At 36.8% G+C, this 25,394-nt stretch overlaps 1 protein-coding gene across 3 annotated transcripts; it reads left to right on the top strand.

Moving 5' to 3' along the window:
• Positions 5,215 to 23,455, top strand: SLITRK3 (SLIT and NTRK like family member 3). Of its 3 annotated transcripts, none has more exons than XM_005657095.3 (2): positions 5,215 to 6,207; positions 11,854 to 23,455. In XM_005657095.3, the coding sequence occupies exon 2, from the start codon at positions 11,875 to 11,877 to the stop codon at positions 14,809 to 14,811; it is 2,937 nt and encodes a 978-aa protein (XP_005657152.1). In that variant the 5' UTR covers positions 5,215 to 6,207; positions 11,854 to 11,874; the 3' UTR covers positions 14,812 to 23,455. The 3 variants fall into 3 exon arrangements, with proteins under 3 accessions (XP_005657152.1, XP_005657153.1, XP_020925411.1); XM_005657096.3 differs by lacking the exon at positions 5,215 to 6,207 and adding an exon at positions 6,266 to 7,212; XM_021069752.1 differs by lacking the exon at positions 5,215 to 6,207 and adding an exon at positions 7,229 to 7,441.

Here is a 25,394-nt window from a genome sequence, read left to right as displayed (position 1 = left end):
GAAGTAAAACAATTTTAGAGACAAAACAATTGAAAGATTTTAAAGGAATCTGTCAATTTCCAACATTGTACCCTCCTAACTTATACACATACAGAAATACACACAAATAAATATCATGTATATGTGAGACATATTTTGGCTACTCTTCATGGCGTTTCAAATAAAATTTTACAAAATCAATCATAAAGTGTTTCAAAATGGGAGGGAAATGGAGAAGTTATTAACAAACACCCTGTCACTGTATTAATCACATGAGATATTTCACCACTACCCTTTCAATAAAAATACTCGATTGATTAGGAGTTCCTGCTGTGGTACAATGGGAATGGCAGCATCTTGGAAGCACTGGGACACAGGTTTGATCCCTGGCCCAGTACAGCGGGCTAAGGATCTGATGTTGCTGCAGCTATGGGTTCAGTCCCTGGCCCAGGAACTCTATATGCCAAGGGATGGCCAAAAAAAGAAAAAAAAAATTAAACAATATTCAATTAAAACAAGAAATAAGGAAGTTAGTTTTAGGTCAGATTATCCTTTGAAAATATTAAGGGTGCAACATCACAATATATGCCTAAATATGAAAAATCATTAATTTTATTTATATTTTTAGTGAAGCTTTCTACAAGTATTTTATGATTTGGGGGGAGGGGATAAATATGTAGCATCATAGGTTATACACTATTTGGTAGTTCTGTCATTATTAAAACCAGTAAATGGTATCCACATTTAATTTTTTCTTTTTAAAATATGTGCTAAAAATAACACTTATAATAAACATTTTTTTCACTCAAATTCTTAAAAACACTACCATCAGAAGAAATAAAATTAAGACCATTCATCTGTGAAAGAAGATAATTTTGTTAGATACGATGGGAAAAAATTGATATCATGGAATCACTTATTTATTTTTAGATACCCAAATGTGAATACACAGAGACACAAAACATCAATTTTAATAGTCAAAAGACAGAGTGATATAAGAATCACTGAACAGTGATTGTTTAACAACAGAAATGTGATGGGAGGTTTAGGTAGATTACAAAAGGTAAAAGAAGCTATATGCCTAAGTAACTCAGCAGAGTGATACAGGGGAGGCAGCCGAATTCATGGAAACATTTTTTTTTTTTAATTTAAGTCACTTTAGAATTCCTACTATTTATATATATTCAGTTTTTCATAACATTCTTGTTCTATCCTTAAAAATTAAGGGTGTACATAAGATTTCCATTACCTGTGAATTTGAGCAGATAACTCTATTAAAAACCTTTATCTCGTGAGGAAATATTTTTCAACAGCCTTATATTGAAATCAGCCTCATTTCAAAATATTCATTTCATATTCATGCTCTCAAGTAGATTTCAAAAACTCAAAGACATGGGGAAACGTGATTTGACTTATAATCTACATGCATTGTTTAAGCTCTCTACCTTCTTTAGTTGATGCCAACACGAATCCTCTATGACGCTATAGTTGATTTTAAATGAGTAGATTAAGAGGACACATAGAGAACTTCAACTGTGGCCCTATGGAGATTTTCATGAAAATTAGTGTAAGCACTATAATGCCTTTTCACATCTTGTCTCTTCAGTAGTTATCACAAATTCTATAGTTTCATGACATCAACTATCATATCAATTTAAATGACTCCTTCTCTAGCTTTAACTCATCTCCTGAGGATCAGTTCTGCATTTTTACCTGTCAGGTAAGTTTCTCTGAATAAACATAAATCTAACTCAAATAAGTAGGGTATTAATTACCCTAGATTTTTAAACAAATTGTCAAGGGGTAACTAAGGCATAGTAATGGGAAGTAGAAGAAAAAAAATTTTTTTCAGTTTGCTTTAATATTTTTCTATTGATTAGATTTGTCCAAAAACAAAACAGCTTGTGCTGAAAAGTACTATGCTCCAATCATGGGCAATATTAAAGCATAGTTTGCACTGCATAATAACTTGGCAAGGGATAGTGAAGTAGGAATTTGAATATCACATAATTAGTCAGACTAGATAAACTTTCAAGTCCTGCTTAATTCCAAGATTCTATGAGGTTATAAAATTATCCCTTTATTTATTATTATTATTATTTTTAGCCATGCCTGTGTCATGGGCATGTGGAAGTTCCGGGGCCAGGGCCAGAGACTGAACCTGCACCACAGCAGAAACTGAAGCCACTCCAATGACAATGCCCAGATCCTTAACCCATTATACCATGAGAGAACGCCATTATAAAATTATTCTTATGCCCTTTATGATTTACTTTTTTAAAAGCTTCCTTCACAGCTAAAACTTACGTGATTTTCCTCTTTCCACTACATATAACACCTACTGTTTACTTCCTGATGTATTTATTCAACAGTGTAATTCATTTCAACAAATATATTTGATTAATTTCAGTTTAATTTGGTCTCAAATAATTTTGTCTCTCAATAGCTTAATCTTAATATCTACAATCTGTTAATTTCAAATAATTTTTAGAAAATCTCTTATAAAAGGACACATTTTTTTATGCTTAATCCAGACTACAAATAAAAATCTGGAACGTTGTTCATATTGAATAGATTAACTTTGGGAGTCCTAAAATAGCTTACTTAAAAGATTAAAAGATGTGTTTACTTCAAAAATAAACTGAGATTTCATTTAGTGGATACCTATAAAATGTTCCTAAATGTCCTAGTGAAACAGGATAGAAAAGATCAATGTCTAATTGAATATCTTGTGACTACTTCTATTTATAGATTGTTAGTTATAATCACGATGCAGGTAACACCTACAAATCTACATGGATGCACTAAATTCTATAAGATGCTTTCAAAAAAAACAGCAATGTTTTGGAACTTTTTCTACATGTTATGTAAAATGTTCCAAACATGTTTCTTATATGGAGGTTTAGAAAGACCTATACAAATAAATATGTAGGTAAGTACATGAATTGTTCAATCCTTCGAATTTTTTTCTATAAATACTAATGAGCTCTAAAACATAACAAAATTAAAAATATTTAATTTCTGTTTAGTCATGCCTTTATTTGCCTAACTTTTTTGCAGGCTAAATTCCCATTAAAAAATAGTGTGTGTAGCTATATTTTCAATTGTTTTAACAGCAGTATAAAAAGTTAATGAAATGAGGGTTTAATGAACTTTTTGATAATTATCAAATGAGTAGTGCTGGCCTGAAAATTATTTGGAATGCACAAAGGGAAAAAAAGGAGTTCCTGTAACAGCTCAGTGGTTAATGAACCCAACCAGTATCCATGAGGACGCAGGTTTGATCCCTGGCCTCGCTCAATGGGTTAAGGATCTGGCAGCATTGCTGTGAGCTGCGGTGTAGGTTGCAGACAGCTCAGATCCCACACTGCTGGGGCTTGGTCATTGACCCCTAGCCTGGGAACCTCCATATGCCACAAGCACAGCCCTAAAAAGACCAAGAGAAGGAAAAAATAAAAAGAGGTAGGCTTCAAGATGCTTGTGCAATAAAAACAAATGAATAGAATACATGGATGACTCAGGTATGCCATATATAATCATAAACTGCTACAATTTGCAACTTTCTTGGGTGAATGCTCCATTATACAACAAACTCTCTAGTACCACTTCAATTAGTTTTAAATCTTTCAAAAGATGTATTTGTTTATTTCATTTTAATCAAAGTGAATAAAATATATGTTAGTCAAGAACAATACACTTACTTTGTTCAGTTAAATACCCTGTCCTTCTCTAGAAAATGGTACAGTAGTAAAAATGAAGCTAAGTACTATAAAGTTTTTGTAAATAAAAATATATGTTCCAATCAGCAATATAAACATTTAATTTTTATTGAACTGAAAAGTACATTCTATATATTACTTCTATATTTCTCCTTTATCTATTATGCATTATTAATAAAGAATAGTTTTTTCACAAGAGTTCTTCCTTTTCACAATGTAAATTATGTATGATTAAAATAAAACTATGGGCATGTAAATGCCTTCAGAGAATGCACTGAAAAGTTATAACATAAAATCACTCAAAGGCCCATCACAATCACTTACTCGACAACATTTTTATCTGGCCTGAAATATTTGTGTTCAAAGTACTAACTTTTAACACTAACAGCCCATCCCAGCTATTCAATCTTCTGTTGCTCCCCAGTATCATCAAGCCATACCAACATCTGCTCAGAATAAGCATATTAACCTATTCAGAGTTTTCTTATCAACAAATAACCTTGAAAATCAAATAAAGTTTAGAAGTTCCAAAAAGTTAAAAAGATTCAGCTATTTTTGGAATGATGTTGACTGATGTCTTGCAGGGTTACTCTAATATCCTCCAGCCCTGAGGCTCTGGGGTGTGTGTGTGATTTCACACCTGCCCACATAGAATATGGTGTACTCAGGAGTGATTCTCCTCAAATTGAGCAAGCACCTGAAAAGGCCAGAAACATGTCTATGACTCATCAGCTTACTAATGTAGCATGGTTTCTCCTAAATCAGACTGATTTGTTATAGGGATGGACTTTTCCTGGATATATAGCGCTTTAAAACTGAATCTGAAGACCTAATAAGTAAAAAACCCAAGACAAATGTTCTTTCATATCCATGTTTTCACATATGTACAATTCATATGGAAGCATTTACCATCCAAGAAAATACTGAGGAAAGGTTTGGAATTTATGCCAGTAGGAACAGATTTTGATATCATGATTTTGTCACTTCTTGGTTCCTGTAGATACCTTGTTAATCTATATAGTCTTAATGAAAACTGAGTGTTTTAGAGAACAAATTGAAACATTATAAATGTATTATTTTTTAAAAAGCAATGTAAACTCACACTTTAGGCATAACCAATGGAGTTGCCATACTGAATTTGGCATATATATACATATACACATAATCCAAAAGTTCCACAGGCCCCTAGTTTTCATAATGACCAGTTCTATCCTCTTCTCTCTTTCAATGAAGGTAATATGGACATTAAACATTGAATTACAAGTACACAATAAAGAGTAACAATGATATAGTATATAGAAAGTCCATTAAATAAAGACTAATATCATATATTCAGGTCTGTTGCTCAATAATTTTCATATATAAATTAAAAGTATTGTCTCTTTGCAAGGGTTGAGTTAGAGTTCCTTTGAAAGCTTTTGAAAATAGGGCAAGTTCATTTTACATCTACAATTATAACAGCTACATAACTTCCCTTGTCTTGGACAGTTTATTGCATTGACTTCAAGAAGAAATGGTAAAAGATACAGAGATGATTCCCAGACTACCTCCTATTCAGTTTGGAAGCTAGTGGAAGAAAGCCCTCTCTCCAGCACAAGTCTCTGATGAACAAGATCTATTAAAAAGAACTGCGTTGGTTTACACTGCAGATTGAATGGAGCATTAAATGACTGCGTTAGCATGACTGCAGTGGGGGTAATGGTCACTTCCAGTGGGTATATAATGTTGTAATAATACTTTTACATAGGTGCAATAATTGTTCAAGTGTTCCTTGAACAATTTGTCTTGAAATGCTATCCTGCATCTCTGCATCAAATGCCCCCCCACACCTCCTTCCACCCAAAATGTTTTTTTCCTTCCTTTCAGCAGGTGTAAACAGATGAGGAAATATGTATACTTTCAATTTATCACCTATGGATCATAACGGTGGGGGTACTACTACGAATAACTTGCCACCAGCTTTAGGAGGCTTTTAGCGATGCCGCCCACCAATACAGGTCAAATGGTCTTAATTTGATCACCCCCACTCTCTCTGGCCTGGGCTGTAATTTTCCAAACAGCCATCTCTCACTTACAAATAAAAGTTAAAATCAATTTACAGATGCAGAATGCTAGTTTCCTGTCACTCAGTTCGATAGGGTTTTTATTTGTAGAGGTGCCAGATTGTGACCAATAAAGGGGGGGGGGAAGAGGGAGAGAGAGAGAGAGAGAGAATGAGAATGAATATCATTTGCTTCCTTGCTTCCTAAGCAGGGATTTGCCTGAGATGCGCGGCTAGAGGACTGCGGCGGCTGATTTACACAGTTGGCGCGGAGGAGGGGCCGGGGGTGTTGGGGGGACAAGCTGGCGGAGGCTCTGGAGATGGGCTGATCTGGGGGCTCCCGAGCGCCGCTCCCTCTGTGCGCGATTTGGGGGCGGCTGATGGATTTGCATTCGGGTTCCAGCCCGGCGTTTCGTATACTGCGTCCTAACGCCCGACCTGCCGCTCCCAGTTTGGGTGCAGACGTTGGTAAGTAACGTGTAATCCGATTTCAGTTATTTCCTAGGCCGTTAAAGTGGCACTTTTAAAGCAGGTCAGTCTTAGAAGATGCCGCTGCCAAGAGCGTCTCCTTGGCCTGAAACGTTCCGCGGTCCCCTTCCCCGCCCCCCACCCTCTCCCGCTCGAGAAGTGAGGGTGTTTGAACCGTGAGCTGTCAGGGGGCTCACTCTCTGCCAACAGGATCGCTTCACCTTGGTGCTTTGCCCGAGATTCACCAAATCCAAGTCGAATTTGGTGTGTACAGCCATACTGTTGTATTTGTATCCCATCTCTCTTTTTCTCTCCCCCCCCCCGCCCCCACCTTCGTTGTCTGGCCAGTGCTGGGATCTGAGATCTGGGATCTGGTCACCCCCTTCCAGCCTCCTTCCCGCTCCTCCCCACCCTCTTCTTTTCTCATCTTCACACCACCTACCCCCACTCCCACCTACCCCAAAGGGTCAAGAGCAAAGACACCCGGAGAAGGTAAGGCTAGTACCAGCTCCTCGTGTGCAAGGAGGCCTCGGGAAGGATTTCGCTGTGAGCGACAACCTTTCAGGAAGCGAGAAAGAAAAAAAAAAAAAAAAAAAAAAACTGAGCCAGGGCTCTTGGGGACCGCGAAGCTCGCCACTGAATCAGGAGCATTGAGATCTTAAGTCAAACAACCCAGTCCTGGGACACTCACGCTGCCTGCCTGCCACCGATGGCATATAGAGCTGTGGTTGTGAGCTGCCTGTCACTTGCATTGCCGCGCTAGGTGTGCGCCTGGCTCTCCCATTGGTATGCAGCGACCATTTCCCTGCGAGTCTCAAAGGTGGAAACACTTAAAAGGATTACAAGCGTGATTTGGTGGCCTTTCTTGAAACTTGGTGGCCTGAGGAGGAGAAACTGCAGGCTACGGCATGATGGATACAATTCAGCCTCCCAGAGAGTTTACGCCTCCCGCTGAGAAGCCCCTCGGAGTAAACCTCGGAGATCGAGAGCGCTCTGCACTGATAGGTACTAGCCGCCATCCTTTCCTACTTTGCCTAATTGAATACACCAGTATTCTCGCGTATAAGGGCGTTCGCTGTAGAGCATATAGTTTGGTCGCGGTGGCTTCTGTGCGCTCACAGGTGCTAGAGGGTTGTATTTTTTAACTGGATCATTTAGCGGTAAGGACAATGATAGAAAGAGTGATACCGGAGACTTACATACCCTCGGACCCCTTTTCTAGGGGGAGTAAATCGTAAGTAACTCCAACAATTAGGCCAGGTGGCGGAGCGAAGGGCCCCTCCCCCAGCAGAACACTCGTGTTGTAAAAGATAGAAGGAAAATGGCTTGAGCTTTTAATCATTTTCTATTTCTAAACAGACCCATTGTGCGTTTCGCTTGGCGACAGCAGATTTAAAAAGGACCTCTGGAAGGCTCAGGGCTTTTCAGAAAATGAATGATGCAGCATTTTAATTATTTGTTCTAGGGAAGATCGTTTCGCTTCCATATTGGAATATTTTATCTTAGATATGGAGAGATTAGTGGGCTCGGAGATCCAACAAAGAGGAGGGGGAGGTGGAAGAGGGCACAGTGGGGAGAAAGGGCTTCTTGTCCTCCCTGTGGACAAACAAATGATGCCGGGCGCTCGCAGCAGGAAGCGATCTAAACCTGGGCTCCAGGGCCCTTCATTTCCTAACTTTTAAAGCTTTTCCTATCGCTGAGACACGCTACACTGAAATAAGAAAAAGGAAAATGGTTAAACAACCTTCAGGGCATGTCCCAAATCAAGAATTTAGGGGGTTGTAGTTCAAGAGAGAATAGAGAATGATTGCAGGAACGGACATTTACCGTCGCTGGGAAGCTCAGGGAAGCCTCTGGTTTACCCATTGATTCTATCCCATCTTCGGTTCGTATAAGATCCCTGGAACAGTCACCGCCTCTGCTACAGAAGGTGGGGTGGAGGCTGGAGTTCGCAGCTGGTTAAGGAGATGGGATTGGTCTCATTCTGAGCTCTGTCTGGCTGTGGGTTTTGGTCTGCTTCTCGGTAGAGACCAGAGAAACAGGGTGGGTCTAGAAGGTTAAGGGTGTAGAATGTTAAGAGAATTCGGCCCGCCTGCTTACTTACTCTCTGATAGCTAATAAGGGGAGGACTCAGGTGCGGTCATTTCTAATGCAAAATATTATGCAAATATCCTATGACTGACTTAAGCAACGTTTTGAGTTAGGTGACATATATTTAAAATAATAAGAAACTGATACTTATAAGCTGTGTTTTCTTTTATTTGCTTTTGTAAAAAGCGCTTTGGGTGAAAGCCATATCTACGGATTAACTTTGAGCCCTTGGACAAGTGAGATTCAGTCCAGTTCTTTAGCGACCAGAAAGTCCCTCCCTTGCACAGGAGTGGATGACTGGATTGATATGTGTTGGGGGGGGAGGTGCGGACAGCGAGAAGGCACAGTTCTCGCTAATTAAACTCTTTTGCTGCACAGTTGCCACTCTCCTGTTTCCCCAATAAGGTTCATTTCCTCCAGTAGGTAGGACTGTAGAACCATCAGGTGAGCCTTTAAAAACTCCTGTTTAGAGGATTCTTGTGAGCAGCCTCTCTTCACTGAAATATATTCCCTTAATCACCTCCAACCTCACAACTCTCTACCATCTTCCCTAAAATATCATGGAGAAATTTGGTGGTTAAAAAAAGACAGAAAAAAAGAAAGGCTCTAAACCCTGAAATGCTGCCCCCTATCCCAACGAGGTCTTCCCTGGTGGAAGAAGTGAAATGTGTCATTGTTACCCAAGTGGTCTACATATCCTTCCAGAGCACTGGCTTGTCTCTGATTTTTAAAAGGTAGAAACAAACACATGACTGTTGAACCCAGGGGAAATCGAAGGCTTTGAGCTGCAGTATAAATAAATAAATAAATAAATAAATAAATAAATAAATAAATAAATAAATAAAAAGGGATTCCTGGTGCAAAGAGATCGAAGCAAAATGCAGGAGAAACTCCGTCCAAGTCGCTCAAGCTGCCTGAGCTGTTAGGACACCCAAGCAGAATCAGCTAGAATCGGCTCTTCTACCTTGGAAACCTGAATTTCCCTTTATCCCTGTCTTTGGAGGGAAGTGTGTCTGTGCTGTGAAAAGGATAATTCCTAAGGACAGTTTTACTTTTCAAACTGTCCACACTAGAAAGCGGAAATTTGGGAACTAGAGGAGCAAACTAGTCAGGCAATAGTTTCCTTGAGAGTTAAAATAAATTAAAAATAAATAAATAAATGCCCACATCCCTCCCCCACCCAGTCCCAACCACAGGAATATTTCCCCTTGGTTGATCTTCTTTTCCTTCTTGTTTTCTATTTTGACAAATTTGCCATCTTGACCCCTCCACTTCTTTTCTTTCCCCTTAAACACACACACACACACACACACACACACACACACACGCACATACAAACAAGCTGTATAGTCAAAGCTTCCTAGTGCTCAAGCGCGACCCCATGCTAAGCTCGTTCCTCTTCTTGGAGCTCATTTTCGTGACGTGGAAAGCTGGATTCATGGTTACAGCACAAATTGGGGGGGAAAAAAAGCCAGCGCAAGAGAAGTCCAAGACATTGCGCCGTGATTGAGCCTGCCTTCCTCCCGCCCTTCCTCCAAGTGCCCAATGATGTGCTTCGGGTACCCAGAGAGAGCAGCTACGACGACGACGGCGGCGACGGCGGCGGCGGCGAAGCTGGAAGCCTGCAGCAGCCCCTTCTCCTCCCTCCTCTATAGTCTGCCAAGCGGCAGTTCTGCATTCTAAAGAAGCCCATTGAAAGGCCCATTGCATTCCCAGCACGTCTCAAGCTTGCTGCCTTTTATCCCCCCCCCCCACGCCCCCCGCCTCCGCCTTGGTCTCCCCCCCTTACCCATCCCCCCTACTTGCTTCAGCTTCAGCAAAAGGAAGGAAGGGAGAGGGAGAATCTTTAAACTCAAGCTCCCTCGACCCCCCATGTTCAATGCTTAAAAAAAAAAAAAAACAAAAAAAAAAAAACTGCAAAATAGGTAAGTCAAAGACATCTAGAGCCTTTCCTATATAAATCTCCGGGACCTCAAAAAGAAAAAATTTTTTTTTTTTTAAAGAATGGTGAAAAAGAAAGAATTTAAGTAGATTTTAATACTTTATAAGGGAGACAGGGAAAGCACTGATACTGCAACATAGCCTCATCTGTCTTCTTTTTTCATTTGTTTCCAAAAATTGAGTATTGCATGCCTAAGGCAAATTTCTCTTTGCTTTTTTTTAAATGGGTTCGCCTTTCCTTACAGCTGTGTACATTATGCGCAAGTTGAATGTAGAGATTTATTCTTTTCACTCTCACTATAAATTATATAATTTTAAGTTAGAAGGTTGACAAAATATTTCCTTAATGTATGTATATATGTATGGAAAGAAATATATATGCTAAAAATTCTGGTTTATTTTTATTGACTAAAAATTCAATTTTGACTGATATATCAGTAGCTCAGAAACAGCAATCTAATAAAACTGCATTATTATAATTCATTTATGTACGCAGTTTCATATACTGAGGGTATTAGGCAAGGAAAGAGAGCCATCGAGGAAGGCTCTATATTGTTAGAATAATGTCTGTATTTGTTTCTTCTGATTGAAAAAGAATGTCTTTCTTTGAATGTATTTCATGTGATAGATCATTTATCAGCAGGAAAGAATCAAGGTTTCCACACTTTCTTGCCTTTAAATATTCAACTCTTCTTTAACCAACTACTTGCCATTCTAGCTTTTTGCAGGGTACCTCAGTTGATCTTGAAGGCATAGATATACATTCCAAACTAAGCTCTGCAAGTGTTTTAGCAGACACTCCCAGGCTCAGCCTCCTTTAGCTGTCACTATCTTTAGCTCTGACAACTGCATGAGCTTGTTCTTTAGAAAGGCTAATCACTCCTAGAAGATTTAAATAGAAAAATGATATACATATGTAGAAATCATTTAACTAAAGGAGATGTTAATAATCTCTGCTTGGGCAAAAGGGGTTGGGGCATAGAGTGTTAGCATGCCCTATAATTAAGCATACTGTGCTCACTTCTTAATAGAAATCTTAGGTTTTCCTGAGATACCAGTCATCTTATACAACCCAATAGCTGATATTGGTCAATGGGCTCAAAATTTATCATACTCTTTAATAACTTTGGGGTATGCCATTTTTTTTAAATAGTAGAAACCCACAGTTTAAAGAACCTTTTTTTTTTCTATCAGAGTTCCAATCAGATCCATAATAGGCACCTCTGATATCAATGTGAATTTTAACAAGCAAATAGGTCTAATGGCCAAATGACTATCATGATTACTGAACCTGCCTATCCCTAAAAGGAATCACCGTATGCCAGTTTCCTTGCTTGCTATAAGAAGCAGTGAAGGCCGCTTTTGATTGTATGATACAGCCTTTACCAAGTATGGCTTGATTCAGGAAAACGTCATCACATGGTAAAATATTTCAGAGTCTCCTAATTATAAAATATAGGACATATTAAGAATGTTGATAGGCAATTTTGAGTGTCAGTTCAACAACTGCTAAAGTTTTTATATATCACTCTTAAAAAGCCCCACATGTAGGAGTCAATTAGAATAGTGTATATGACTAAAAGCTAAAAATCTACATCTTTATTTCTGTTGCAGTTTTGTAATCAACCACGAACGATGAAACCTTCTATAGCTGAAATGCTTCACAGAGGGAGGATGTTGTGGATAATTCTTCTAAGCACAATTGCTCTAGGATGGACTACCCCGATTCCCCTGATAGAGGACTCAGAGGAAATAGATGAGCCCTGTTTTGATCCATGCTACTGTGAAGTTAAAGAAAGCCTCTTTCATATACATTGTGACAGCAAAGGATTTACAAATATTAGTCAGATTACTGAGTTCTGGTCAAGACCTTTTAAACTGTATCTACAGAGGAATTCAATGAGGAAATTGTACACCAACAGTTTTCTTCATTTGAATAATGCTGTGTCCATTAACCTTGGGAACAATGCATTGCAGGATATTCAAACAGGAGCTTTCAACGGTCTTAAGATTTTAAAGAGGCTCTATCTACACGAGAACAAACTAGATGTCTTCAGAAATGAAACCTTCCTTGGCTTGGAAAGTCTGGAATATCTGCAGGCAGATTACAATGTCATTAAACGTATTGAGAGTGGGGCATTTCGAAACCTAAGTAAATTGAGAGTTCTGATTTTAAATGATAATCTCATCCCCATGCTTCCAACCAATTTATTTAAGGCTGTCTCCTTAACCCACTTGGACCTACGTGGAAACAGATTAAAAGTTCTTTTTTACCGAGGAATGCTAGACCACATTGGCAGAAGCCTGATGGAGCTCCAGCTGGAAGAAAACCCCTGGAACTGTACATGTGAAATTGTGCAACTGAAGAGTTGGCTAGAACGCATTCCTTACACTGCCCTGGTGGGAGACATCACTTGCGAGACTCCTTTCCATTTCCATGGAAAGGACCTTCGAGAAATCAGGAAGACAGAACTCTGTCCCTTGTTGTCTGACTCTGAGGTGGAGGCTAGTTTGGGGATTCCCCACTTATCATCTGGCAAGGAGAATGCATGGCCAACTAAGCCTTCCTCGATGCTGTCCTCTGTACATTTTACTGCTTCTTCTGTTGAATACAAGTCCTCAAATAAACAGCCCAAGCCCACCAAACAGCCTCGAACACCAAGGCCACCCTCTACATCCCAAGCTTTATACCCTGGTCCAAACCAACCTCCCATTGCTCCTTACCAGACAAGACCACCTATCCCCATTATATGCCCTACTGGGTGTACCTGTAATTTGCACATCAATGACCTTGGCCTGACTGTCAATTGCAAAGAGCGAGGATTTAATAACATCTCTGAACTTCTTCCAAGGCCACTGAATGCCAAGAAACTGTACCTGAGTAGCAATTTGATTCAGAAAATATACCGTTCTGATTTTTGGAATTTCTCTTCCTTGGATCTCTTACATCTGGGAAACAATCGTATTTCTTATGTCCAGGATGGGGCCTTCATCAACTTACCCAACCTAAAGAGCCTCTTTCTCAATGGCAACGACATCGAGAAGCTGACGCCAGGCATGTTCCGAGGCCTACAGAGTCTGCACTACTTGTATTTCGAGTTCAATGTCATCCGAGAAATCCAGCCTGCAGCCTTCAGCCTCATGCCCAACTTGAAGCTGCTATTCCTCAACAATAACTTGCTGAGGACCCTGCCAACAGATGCCTTTGCAGGCACGTCCCTGGCTCGGCTCAACCTGAGGAAGAATTACTTCCTCTACCTTCCTGTGGCTGGTGTCCTAGAACACTTGAATGCCATCGTCCAGATAGACCTCAATGAGAATCCTTGGGACTGTACCTGTGACCTGGTTCCCTTCAAACAGTGGATCGAAACCATCAGCTCAGTCAGTGTGGTGGGTGATGTGCTATGCAGGAGCCCTGAGAACCTCACTCACCGTGATGTACGCACTATTGAGCTAGAAGTTCTCTGCCCAGAGATGCTACACATTGCACCAGCTGGAGCATCTCCAGCTCAGCCTAGAGATTCTCACCTTGCTGAGGGGCCAACAAGTGAATCACCTTATGAGTTCTCTTCCCCTGGGGGCCCTGTGCCACTTTCTGTGTTGATTCTCAGCCTGCTGGTTCTATTTTTTTCAGCAGTCTTTGTTGCTGCAGGCCTCTTTGCCTATGTCCTCCGAAGGCGCCGGAAGAAGCTGCCCTTCAGAAGCAAGCGGCAAGAAGGTGTGGACCTTACTGGCATCCAGATGCAATGCCACCGGCTTTTTGATGACGGTGGAGGTGGTGGAGGTGGAAGTGGAGGTGCGGGACGACCAACTATTTCTTCTCCAGAAAAGGCCCCTCCTGTGGGTCATGTATATGAGTATATCCCTCACCCTGTTACTCAGATGTGCAACAACCCCATCTACAAGCCTCGTGAGGAGGAGGAGGTGGCTGTTTCATCAGTTCAGGAGGTGGGGAGTGCAGAATGCGGGGCTCCTGGAACACAACCCCATGGAATGGGGGAGGTTCTCCTAGGAAGTGAGCAGTTTGCTGAGACACCCAAGGAGAACCATAGCAACTACCGGACCTTGCTAGAAAAAGAAAAGGAGTGGGCCCTGGCAGTGTCCAGTTCTCAGCTCAATACCATAGTGACCATGAATCATCATCACCCTCACCCTCACCACCCAGCAGTTGGGGTTTCAGGGGTAGTTGCGGGAACTGGGGGAGACTTGGCTGGGTTCCGCCACCATGAGAAGAATGGTGGGGTGGTGCTGTTTCCTCCTGGGGGAGGCTGTGGTGGTAGCAGTATGCTACTAGACCGAGAGAGGCCACAACCAGCCCCCTGCACAGTGGGATTTGTGGACTGTCTCTATGGCACAGTGCCCAAATTAAAGGAACTGCATGTCCACCCTCCTGGCATGCAATACCCAGACTTACAGCAGGATGCCAGGCTTAAAGAAACCCTTCTCTTCTCAGCTGGAAAGGGCTTCACAGACCACCAAACCCAAAAAAGTGATTACCTCGAGTTAAGGGCCAAACTTCAAACCAAGCCGGATTACCTCGAAGTCCTGGAGAAGACAACATATAGGTTCTAACAGAAAAAGAAAAATAAATTAGTGCTTTTTTTCAAAAGAAAAGAAAAATAAAAGAAATATATCCCCTGCTCCCTTTACAAGTGTCCCAACAACTCCATTCTCACAAACTTCCCTACCCTGAACAGAACTGAAACCGCATGATAACTAGAAAATACAGATGTATGCTCTCCCCACTCAGATGTGATTTGGAGGAAGGGCCATACTCAGATCATTAATCAATGAAGTGCCTTCGCAGACTTTTGCCAGCAAATGTTACCATTATTTTTTTATACTGAAACTTGAGACTTTGACTGTGCCATGTATAAGGTATATATTGGGGATCGTTGTATTGATCCTAATTAAGTAAAATTCAATGTGTCTTTTTATTTTCAGTAACTTTTTTTTTTAGTTATAGTTTTTTTTGACAGGGAGGGGGGAAAACAAATTGTCATTTGTGGCTTTCTTTCCTCTTCCCACCATGGCACAGATTCTGTACATGTATTAACAATGCAGTTTGCTGCATGCCTGGAAACTGCAAGACGGGGAGGGAGGGGGTGGGTCTTGCTGGAATGTTCTCACCCACTCGTTTTTCTCTCATACATATACCCACACACAAATCACAAATCCCTATACACAGTTAGGTCCCTACACCTGCAGCTTCTTCCTTCTGGTGCAGGTGTATATGCGCATGCGTGCGTACACACACACACACACACACACACACACACACACACACACACCCCATTCATTTAACCCAATCTAATTAGTTCGGGTTTGATCTGTTCTTCTCTCCTCTCCATAGCTCCACCTTCCCTTCACCCCTAGTGTACAGATCACAACATCTCTCCTACCATCCTGGGAAAAGTCATCTCCCAGGATGGGTCTTACTGAAGTGGAAGCCTGGTGGTTTAACAGCCAGAGGCACACACCTAGGGATGAGCAACTTCTTTATGATATTTCATCCTGATGCCAAGATTTTTTGGAGAACACCTGCACTTTCTTATTATAAATATATATATAATACAAAAATCATAAAAAAGCAACTGGGTATATATCACTAACAGCTTTGTAGGAAGCACTTTTAATGTTTTCTCTCTCACACACAAAGATTAAAAAGAAATGTGCATATATTTATTCTGTAATTTCAGTGATTATAAATTGTAAAGGTAATGTTTAATCATTGTATAGTGATTATGCGTCTGGTATAGCTTTCCTAATAAAAAGTTTTTGAAAAACATAATACATTATATATAGAGGATACAAAGCTTGAACCTTAAACTCCAGCTATGCCATGCCTTTCGTGCTCCCATTTTTTTAAGAAAAATCTTTCTTTTTACTTCTTATACAGAAAGCTAGTTTATTAACAAGTTTGATGCACTGTGATGTTGATAAATCTTATAACCCACCATGCCCATCCCATACCAGGATACAATACAATTGGGACATAAAAATATCTGATTTATATAGTTCACTTCTTTCTCTTGAATTATGAATTTTAAACTTATTACCCCAATGATGCATCATTTTTCCTAGGCAGTTTGCAATTGGGAGAAAATGAAATAACTATATTGCTAAGAATACAAGATTAATTAGGAAGAGATGATCAAGGATCCATGAATCTTACTAAAGTTAAAGACATGAAGGAAAAGGAAAGTGAAATTGCTATTCTTTTTTAAAATGTACACTAAAATTACCTAGATACACACACACACACAATACAAACCAATCAAAATATAAGGCCTTGGAGCTAATTTTACTGTCAGAATTGTGTTATCTGTGAAAGCTGTCACTATTACATTTTAGTGCTTGTTTTTTCCAACCACTTACTGCATGAAACATGCTTGAACCAAGATAGGAGGCTGAGTTTTTCTTTCTGTGTACACTACTTGATGTTGCAAAATTAATCTGACAATAATTCAAGTTATGATCCATTTATATGTGAGTGAAACCAAAGAAAATTGGATTTTTAAGGTGCCGGTAACTTGTTTGTGGAGGAAACTAACCTGATGCAAAGAAACCTGAGAGCTTTGAGGCAGGCACTTATCTCATCAGGCCAGCAGAGGACAGCAGAGCTCCAGAGATTCACAGACCCTATAGCTGCAGAATTGTGCAGTGAAGTCAGTGTTCTCTGCAAGTGTTTCCTCAAGCTGCCCTTAGTAGAAATTATCATTATGTGTTGAATGTAATTCGCTATAAGTCACTGATGCCTTACATCACATTTTTTTCCATAAAAAAGGAGACTAGCAGCTTCTAAAGCTGTGTGACTGATATAAAATGAAAGCATTGTACTTGAAAAGAAAAAGAAAACCCTAGAAATGTCTAGAATAACATATTTATATATCTCTTGATTAATTACAAATGGATAACAACATACATATGCATAAAATAAAAAAAACAAGTATATCAATATAAAACGCAATTTTTCAGGGCTACCTTGCATTTGCTACCTTGTACCTAAAACTTTTGTCCTCCATTATATGAAGTGTTTTTGGAATTAGTTCAGATAAGAAAAAGCCCATGGACATGATTCACTATTTCTCTACATACAATATTGAAATGCAGTTCTTCCTATGCAAGAAGATCAGATCCATTATTAAATGGGTGTCACTCTTCTTTTTTGTTTCTATTTACTTTCCCATAAGTCACTTTATCATAGCTATCTCACTTTCCTTGTTCTTTCTAATCATCTCTCCTTTCTTCACCTAAAATCTTTTTTAAGGCATCAAAAGTCAGTATTAACCTTTGTGTTTTAGTATCTGATTTATGAAGTCCTTTTAAAACTAGTTATCATCTCCACATTCCTCTTAATCAAATATTTTGATGAATAGTAGAAAGTATGTGTATAATAAAAGTTCATGTGCAAAGCTACAATATATACTTCTAACAGTTATCATCATTTCCTTAATAACCGTGTACACCTTCATAACAGGGCATATTATACAAATCAGGTTAAAGTACAATCCCTAACAATGCCAGAGCTTACAACATTTGAAAAATGAGTGTCCATAAATCATATCAAATTACAATATAACTTGATAATTATCATGTTTATATTTTATTTATTGTTTACTTTACACATAGATAGTAATTTTACCCTTGAATTAGGAATAAGTTTATTTAGTGAAAATAAATTTATACAAGGATGGAATTTTCTATCAATGGAGATAATTTTTTGCTTCCATGGAGATTTCTAACCCCTTAGCTAGGCCACTTATTTTAGCTTTGCATTAGAAATGCTACGTTAGCTTTAGTTTATAATACCATATATGTTTTCTTAAAGTACCAATTAATATAGACTCTATGATTAGTATTTGTTCTATTTTTTGTTGCAGTAAAATGATTATTTAAAAAAAGATAGATTACTAATTCACTTCATAGTGATGGTCACTTAGACTGAAGCGGACCCAGATCTGATTATATTTCCTATTATTCCTTGCTATTTTATTACAATTTAAAATAATAATATTTGAAACTAATGAAATGTATTGTAATGTCACGTTATGAGATGTTGAGTGGAAAATAATTAAAAGTGAAATATTAGCTTGATTCAGTACTAATTTTAACATATTTTTCTTATACAGTATTATGTGAATGCTTTTATGTTTTTATTTAAAAAGCTATATTATTTTATCTAATTGAAAAATACTAAGAAATATAAGGATGAAGACCACCATATTTTAAATAAAAAGTTTAGAGAGACCAAAAGGGAAGTTTAATTATTGAGCTTGAAAAGGTTTTTTTAAAACTAGGAATATTAACTTTAAATCCTTGCTATCTGCAAAGAATATTTGTGTGAATTATGAAGATTGATAATGTAGCTACAGAACATAAGACTGATTTAACCACAGCAACACATTATTTTGATTAATTTAGTATAAATTCATTGTTCATACAATCCTAGCCTTTTGCAATTATGTTGTCTAGGCCAAAAAATGTTGCATTTTCATAAAATGACTATGACAAAGGAATCATTAACAAAATGCTTCACAAATTGCAAAACATATGACTATAAAGAGTCAAGATAATACTAGAGAAAATGGTATTAAAAAGATTTCATCTTGATTTGAGCTAGTTTAATTTGAGCTTAGACACTGATAACTTATTATACTTAGCTCAAAATTCTCAACTGTGAAAAATCAGAACATAAATATCTCAAATTTCACCATAGAAGTATTCTGTTTAATAAATATATTATAGGCCTTTTAAAAGTAACAGGAGCAATAACACATGTGTAATTGAGCAATCATGTGTGTGTGTATATATAGATATAATACTATTATATGTGTATATACACTGTATATACATGTATATAGTTTATATATGCTGAATTATACTTACATGTCAATTATGGATTTTTTTCCTTTCATGTATAATTTCAGTTTTATGCATTTCTCTTCCTTGCTTCTGTCTAGCTGCTGTCCAAGTGAAGCTGGACGAAGTTATGAGTCTTCACTTTGGGAATATCACATGTAAAATGTAACTCTGTAATTAATATTTCTGAATTTAAAAGCTTTTTATCTTCCAATTTGTTTCATTTTATTATTTAAGTCATAGGAGACAAATCTCAAACTGTGATTTAAGTTAAGTCCTCACAGTAAAGACACTAACCTTTTATAAATATGCAAAATAAGTCAAATGAAAAACAAGTGCTCCTTTTTCATTTTTTATTTCTAGAATAAATTTTACAGGTGAAAACAATTTCAGTAGCTTTATTAATTTAATAAGACCTTTGTAATTTATCTAGGCATGTAGAAAAAGTGAAATCTTGACAGTAAATATAAGAGAAGTGAAAGACCTATTTAAGACATTCATCATCCTACTTCTTTTAAATATCCTTCATTTAAAATGTATAACACTAGTAATAATGATAAGAAACAGAAATGATCATTTTTCGTAAGATTTTACAAAATCTGAATTGAAAGGGAAGATTTTCCATAGCAAGAAGGCAGGTGTACACCAGGGACTGCTAGTTGTAAAGAGGTAATAGTTTGACTAGCTCATTTAATTCTGATATTTGCTCCTGAAAATAATATACATATTTTCAAGAATATGTATTATTGCTTTCTATTGCCTTGATTAGATGATTTCACATCATTTAAAAATTTTAATAGAAAATAATACATATGGTGAACCTCAAAGATATATAGCCAGTAAAGCATTATAATAAATTTATGGTTGACTCAAATCCTCTAATATCTTTAAACATTACAACACAGGTGAACACTAGTAAAAAGCAGGCTTTCCTCATTAACACCCAATGACAAAAAGGCCCAGCATACCTAATTAAACGTTTTTTTAGTGTATCAGTTCATTCACTTGTTAATAAGATGAACAGTTCAGTGAATTGATAGTTTACAGTGGACTTAACTGTATCAAAAACAAGCAAGTTTCATCAAAATGAATATGCTAGTGACCAGTAAAAACAAAACTTAATACTTTATTTTAAATCGATTCTAATAATTAGCGGGCTATTCTCTTGATGAAGAAAAGAAAACACATTGCCAATAATATATTATATGGGAATACAGGGCATTTGTGTTTTGACACATCTTACTAGAAACTTCTAGGTTTACAGAGCTTCTTTGAAGGATGGAAGACTACATAATGATTTCTGGTAGAATTAAAACAAGGGCATAAATTGCCTAGCCTGGGGAGTGACACAGTTAGCTTTTCAAAAAAGATGCTGCAACAAAAATGTCTCATTTGATTATTCGGAGGAATGAAAAGTTTTCTTCTCCCTCCTGGTCTTATTCCTTTCACTATTTCTGATAGTCCTACTTTTCTGCCTCTGCTTCTGAATCAGTACCAAGATATGACCAAAGACACTTTCATTGAGCTCAAATTAGGTGCCAAGGCAAGTTCAGGGAATGAAGTCTCTGTATCCAATGACAAAATGCCCAATTCACTTATCTTGTACCTAAAGCTGAGAAAATAATTCAACATATCCCACTTCACTGTGAAATCATTTATAAGTCCAGTGAAAAAAGTCAGAACCTATAATAATAAAATTAAAAGTACTTCTGGAGATCCAGAGAGAATCAGCAAATGCTTTAAAAATATGGTACCTATCTTTAAAATCTCAAAGCCGTGTTTTTCCTCCTCTGAAATACCCTTTGTCCTTGCTGTGGCATCCAAAATATTGGTTTAATCAAAATTAAAATACATATGTAAAACATCCATATTAAGACCACCTCCTCCTTCCCAAGTCCACACATTTTCAGTAGTTTTTCCTTATTTACAGTGTAAACTTTCTGACTACTAAGCTGTTACTGCACTTAGAATTCTAAGGTTTTTTTCCCACAGAATTGTGGGAAACAATTTATCTTAAAATGTCTCTCTTTTTTATTTTTTGTAGTCTGTGGTAACTAATTTTATAATAAAAAAATAAGTCTGTCAATATGTAAACCATTAACCATACTGTAATTTTGAAGGAAAAAAAAATCTATCAAACTAGACAATTTTATATTATTAAATTGAGTTGGGATTTTTTTTTTTTCCTACTTGTGCCCTTCTTTACCACATTTGGAATCAAAAGTGAAATTTAATTAACAGTTTATTACATCCTTTATTTCTCTAGCTGTCAATAAAAGGGAGGTGGGCACAGAAAATGTTAACAGGTATAAATAATCTGTCTGTCAAATAACTAGGCTCGTGAATCTCTCATTTTTCCTTTAGTAAACATTCCTCAACAAGAAGGACAATGAACAGAGAAAGGGAAAAAAAATGAAAATGCTTTCCCTTTTGAAGACCAATTGACAAGGCTTAATGGATAAAGTATGAACTAGACTTTCATATTAAACTTCTGGTATTCTATCTGTGGAAGAGATTAAAATCCATGGTAGTTTCACTATTTACTTTGATATGATTTCAAGCCACTTCAATTTCTATCTATTAAAATAGTCATTGGACATAAAATCAAATCTTAACAGTAACTAAACCAACCACAATTAAAAGTAAATTTTAATGCAAAAGAAATCACAAGACTAAACTAAAGTAACAATGCAACTAAGACATTTAGCTTAATTCATGGTAGAGATGTGTAAAATGAAATAAAAGTCCTCTTTTTTTTCTTTTTTTTTAATTAGTACTTTTCTTATACAAATAACAATTCATTATGCCAGATTTAATTTGGGGGCCATGTTAACTTAGCTTTTTCTGAATCCTACATCAACATTTATTTAAGGAACACAACCCAGTTATTATTTATTTAAGAAATCTTATTTATTTAAAAACTTACTGTAATTTGTCATGAAATATATGTGACTATTCCACAACCAAATATATGTAGTTTAAAACATTTTTCATTTGCTGTAATACTGTTCTTTCCTATTGGTATTTATGATTTGAATTTTATCAGTATAAATGACATTGAAATTGCTCCTTAATTTGAATCATATACTCTTCTCTCTTTATAAATGTAGATAAGTGATAGCTGAACATTGCTCAAATGAATTCTGAATATATATTTATTCTGTATATATAAATATATACACATATATATCAATTTTATTAACTAACAACTTTATCAAATAAGTTTGCATAATGCATCACTGCATAGATGAAATTTTTAAAAATTTAAACTTACGGTTCAAAAAGGGATAAGACATAGTGTGGAAATGCTGAATACATAAAATCCAGCTTCCAATGTTTTATTTGTTAAGTGAACCAGGCTTGAATTTGACAATAAATCAACTCTCTTCTCATATTAATTCAAACATGACTTCCAGTTTTGAAATGAAACATTCACTACTCCCATTTCAAAAAAATAAGGTACAATTTCCATAAGTTATTGCATACTAAACAAGGGCAGGAAGAGATATCAATTCTGGGGAACTTCATTGCATAGCTCACTTTTATTTCCACTGTAAGTGGAATCACAGAATGATAAAAAAAAAAATCACACACACACACATATGACAAACAGAAAATGAAGAGAGAGAGAAGACAGTGTGTAATCGTTTGGAAAAAGCTCCTGAGGTAATTCTGTTATGTTCACTCATCAACCCCCACTTTGAGAACTACTGTTCTCAGCAAGTTTCATCCAGGCAAATTCTTTATCTTTCAGTATATGTACTTTGCTAATTTCCATGTTTGTACAAATCACTGTGGTTATTCTTTTATTTTGTGAGAATACACATCTCTCATGGGCCTCAAAACTGTTTCAAATTTTCTTTACCAGTAGGCTTTTACTGATACAGTAAACTAAATTTTGATATTCTCTCAAATAGGTGCACAAACTATTTACTCTATGATGACTTAAGACAAAATAATGTTGGAATATTTCACCCTAAGTGTTCTTCAGTCACTTTGCCTGTCTGTGCCAAGAATTCTGGCTTTTCAATTATATTGTAAGCACTTGAGAATACAGACTGTCTTCAAGGTCTTCTTTAGTCCAGAGTCTAGGGCCATATTTTGCACAGCTATGGAAAATACATTCTGATCAAACTTCTGAGTTTCATGGATCCTATCTTGTTTCTAGAATAGCCACAATACTACCTTTCTTCCCATTATTTCTAACATACAACCTTAATAACAATGAACCATATGTAAGTATCTGTTGACTAAATGAATGAACAGAGTTGCTCAGTGGGTTGAGGATCTGGTGTTGCCATGAGCTGTGGTGTAGGTTGCAGACGTGGCTCAGATCCCACGTTGCTGTGGCTATGGCGTAGGTCAGTGGCTGCAGCTCCAATTGGACCCCTAGCCTGGGAACCTCCATGTGCCGTGGGAGCCGCCCAAGAGATGGCGAAAAGACAAAAAAAAGAAAAAAAAAAGAAAAAATTAATTAAGCAACTCTTAAAAAAAATATATGTTTGGAATATGCATTCTTGCAACAGCTGAGAGCCATTTGGTTATGTAACCCAGAGAAATGATGAAAAGAAATGGAGGGGGCTGGAGTGTGGAAGAGGTGGTGAGAAGTGTAACAGTATGGGAGATGTAATAACTTTTTATACTTTTCTTGTTTTTATTAGTAAGATATACATTGACCACAAGAAAATAAGACTGAGGAAACTGAGTAGTATGAGTATGTCTCTGGGGAGAAAATAACAACAAGAAAGGAAGGAAGGACAAAAGGAAGAAATGAAAGAAGAAAAGCAGGAAGAAAGGGAAGAAGGGGGAAGGAAGGGAGGAGCTATAAAACTTAATCTCCTCAATAGCAGCCAAAACAGAGAAAGGAGCTTGCCCAGTATAGTATGGAGACATGACATTAGTGAAGCTTGTGCTCAGCTGCTTATAATATTTATAAATAAGAGCAATAATTTAGTAGGTTTTGTTGATGTCTTCTTTGCTAGAATTACTTAACTGAAGATTCTACCACTTTACTGAAAATTCCACTGGAATGTTAATGCAGCTGAGAGTATTTAATAAAACAGGGCATACATACAAGTATTACATGTACCACCTTCCTTAAAAGAGATGTGCAATTTAAAATTTTTACTTCTTCTATACAAGCCAAACATACAAGATTTCACACTCAGAGTAACAAAATATCCCTATTCATATATTCCAGTCTCTGATTTTGTTGTGAACACAAGTAAAAGGTGAAGTAAAATTAGATGATGAATAAAGATATGCATGGATCATGACATGAATGAATATATATATTTCTACTTTGCAAGATCCAAATATTAATTCATAGCTAACCACATTTTCACTTAGGTAACATGAGATTTTAAAAAGAGAAAAAAATCATCTGTGATCTTATTAATGTTTGAATCTTGAAATGAGTGCTACTGTGATCATAGTCGCCTCTATCTTACCAAAAGATATAATAATCAATGACAGTTTAGTTGATGGTAAATTTCACACAATAAACAACATGTTAGACAAATATAAAGACATACTTTTAAAATAATTTGCAGGCATTTATTTCATTTATTTTCATTAAAGCTATGGATATTCCTATGGGAATTCAGAGTTCTTTTGGGGTATCTGAAAGCTTGCTACTGTGGTGCTATACCTTAGCTATCTTGGATGTTTGACTTTGAATTTAAATTGTATATTCTTATTGGCATTTTATGTTGGTCTTGAAATATACTTGTGCTTAAACTCTAATTCTATTAGGAAAAAAAACGATTCTAAATTGTACACATATCTTTTAACACACTGAGAGTATAATTCAAGTATTTTAGAAGTTATTGTGCAAAGAATTGCAGAATATCAAACCATTAAAGCAAATAAATGGTATGTAGTCCACCATACCTTAGAAGATGTACACAAGAATATCTTGCTTATTAACATAATCAGGGATATAGAGACAATGAATTCTTCAAACATAAAGTAAGCATATATAAAATTAAAATCTAAAATATATCTAGTACTATATAATATTGGGGATTTTAAAGTAAAATAGTCATATGTATAGATATGTGTACTGACATTCCACATACTTTATTACTATTTCCATTAATAAAACTGTTATAAATATATATAAAAAGTTAATACACAACTTAAAAAAGCTATGAACATGAGACATAAATTCAGCTTCATAACTTGAACCACTGTAAATGTTAATAAACGTATCAACTTGAATTTTTCTGAATAACCAGCTGTGTAAAAACATTATATTGTATTAAGGGCATATATAATTAATAACTCCCAGA

Source organism: Sus scrofa, chromosome 13 (genome assembly GCF_000003025.6).
Source record: "Sus scrofa isolate TJ Tabasco breed Duroc chromosome 13, Sscrofa11.1, whole genome shotgun sequence".
NCBI lineage: Eukaryota > Metazoa > Chordata > Mammalia > Artiodactyla > Suidae > Sus > Sus scrofa.
The sequence above is the reverse complement of the archived record's forward strand: the minus strand, read 5'-3'. Positions and strand labels throughout refer to the sequence as shown.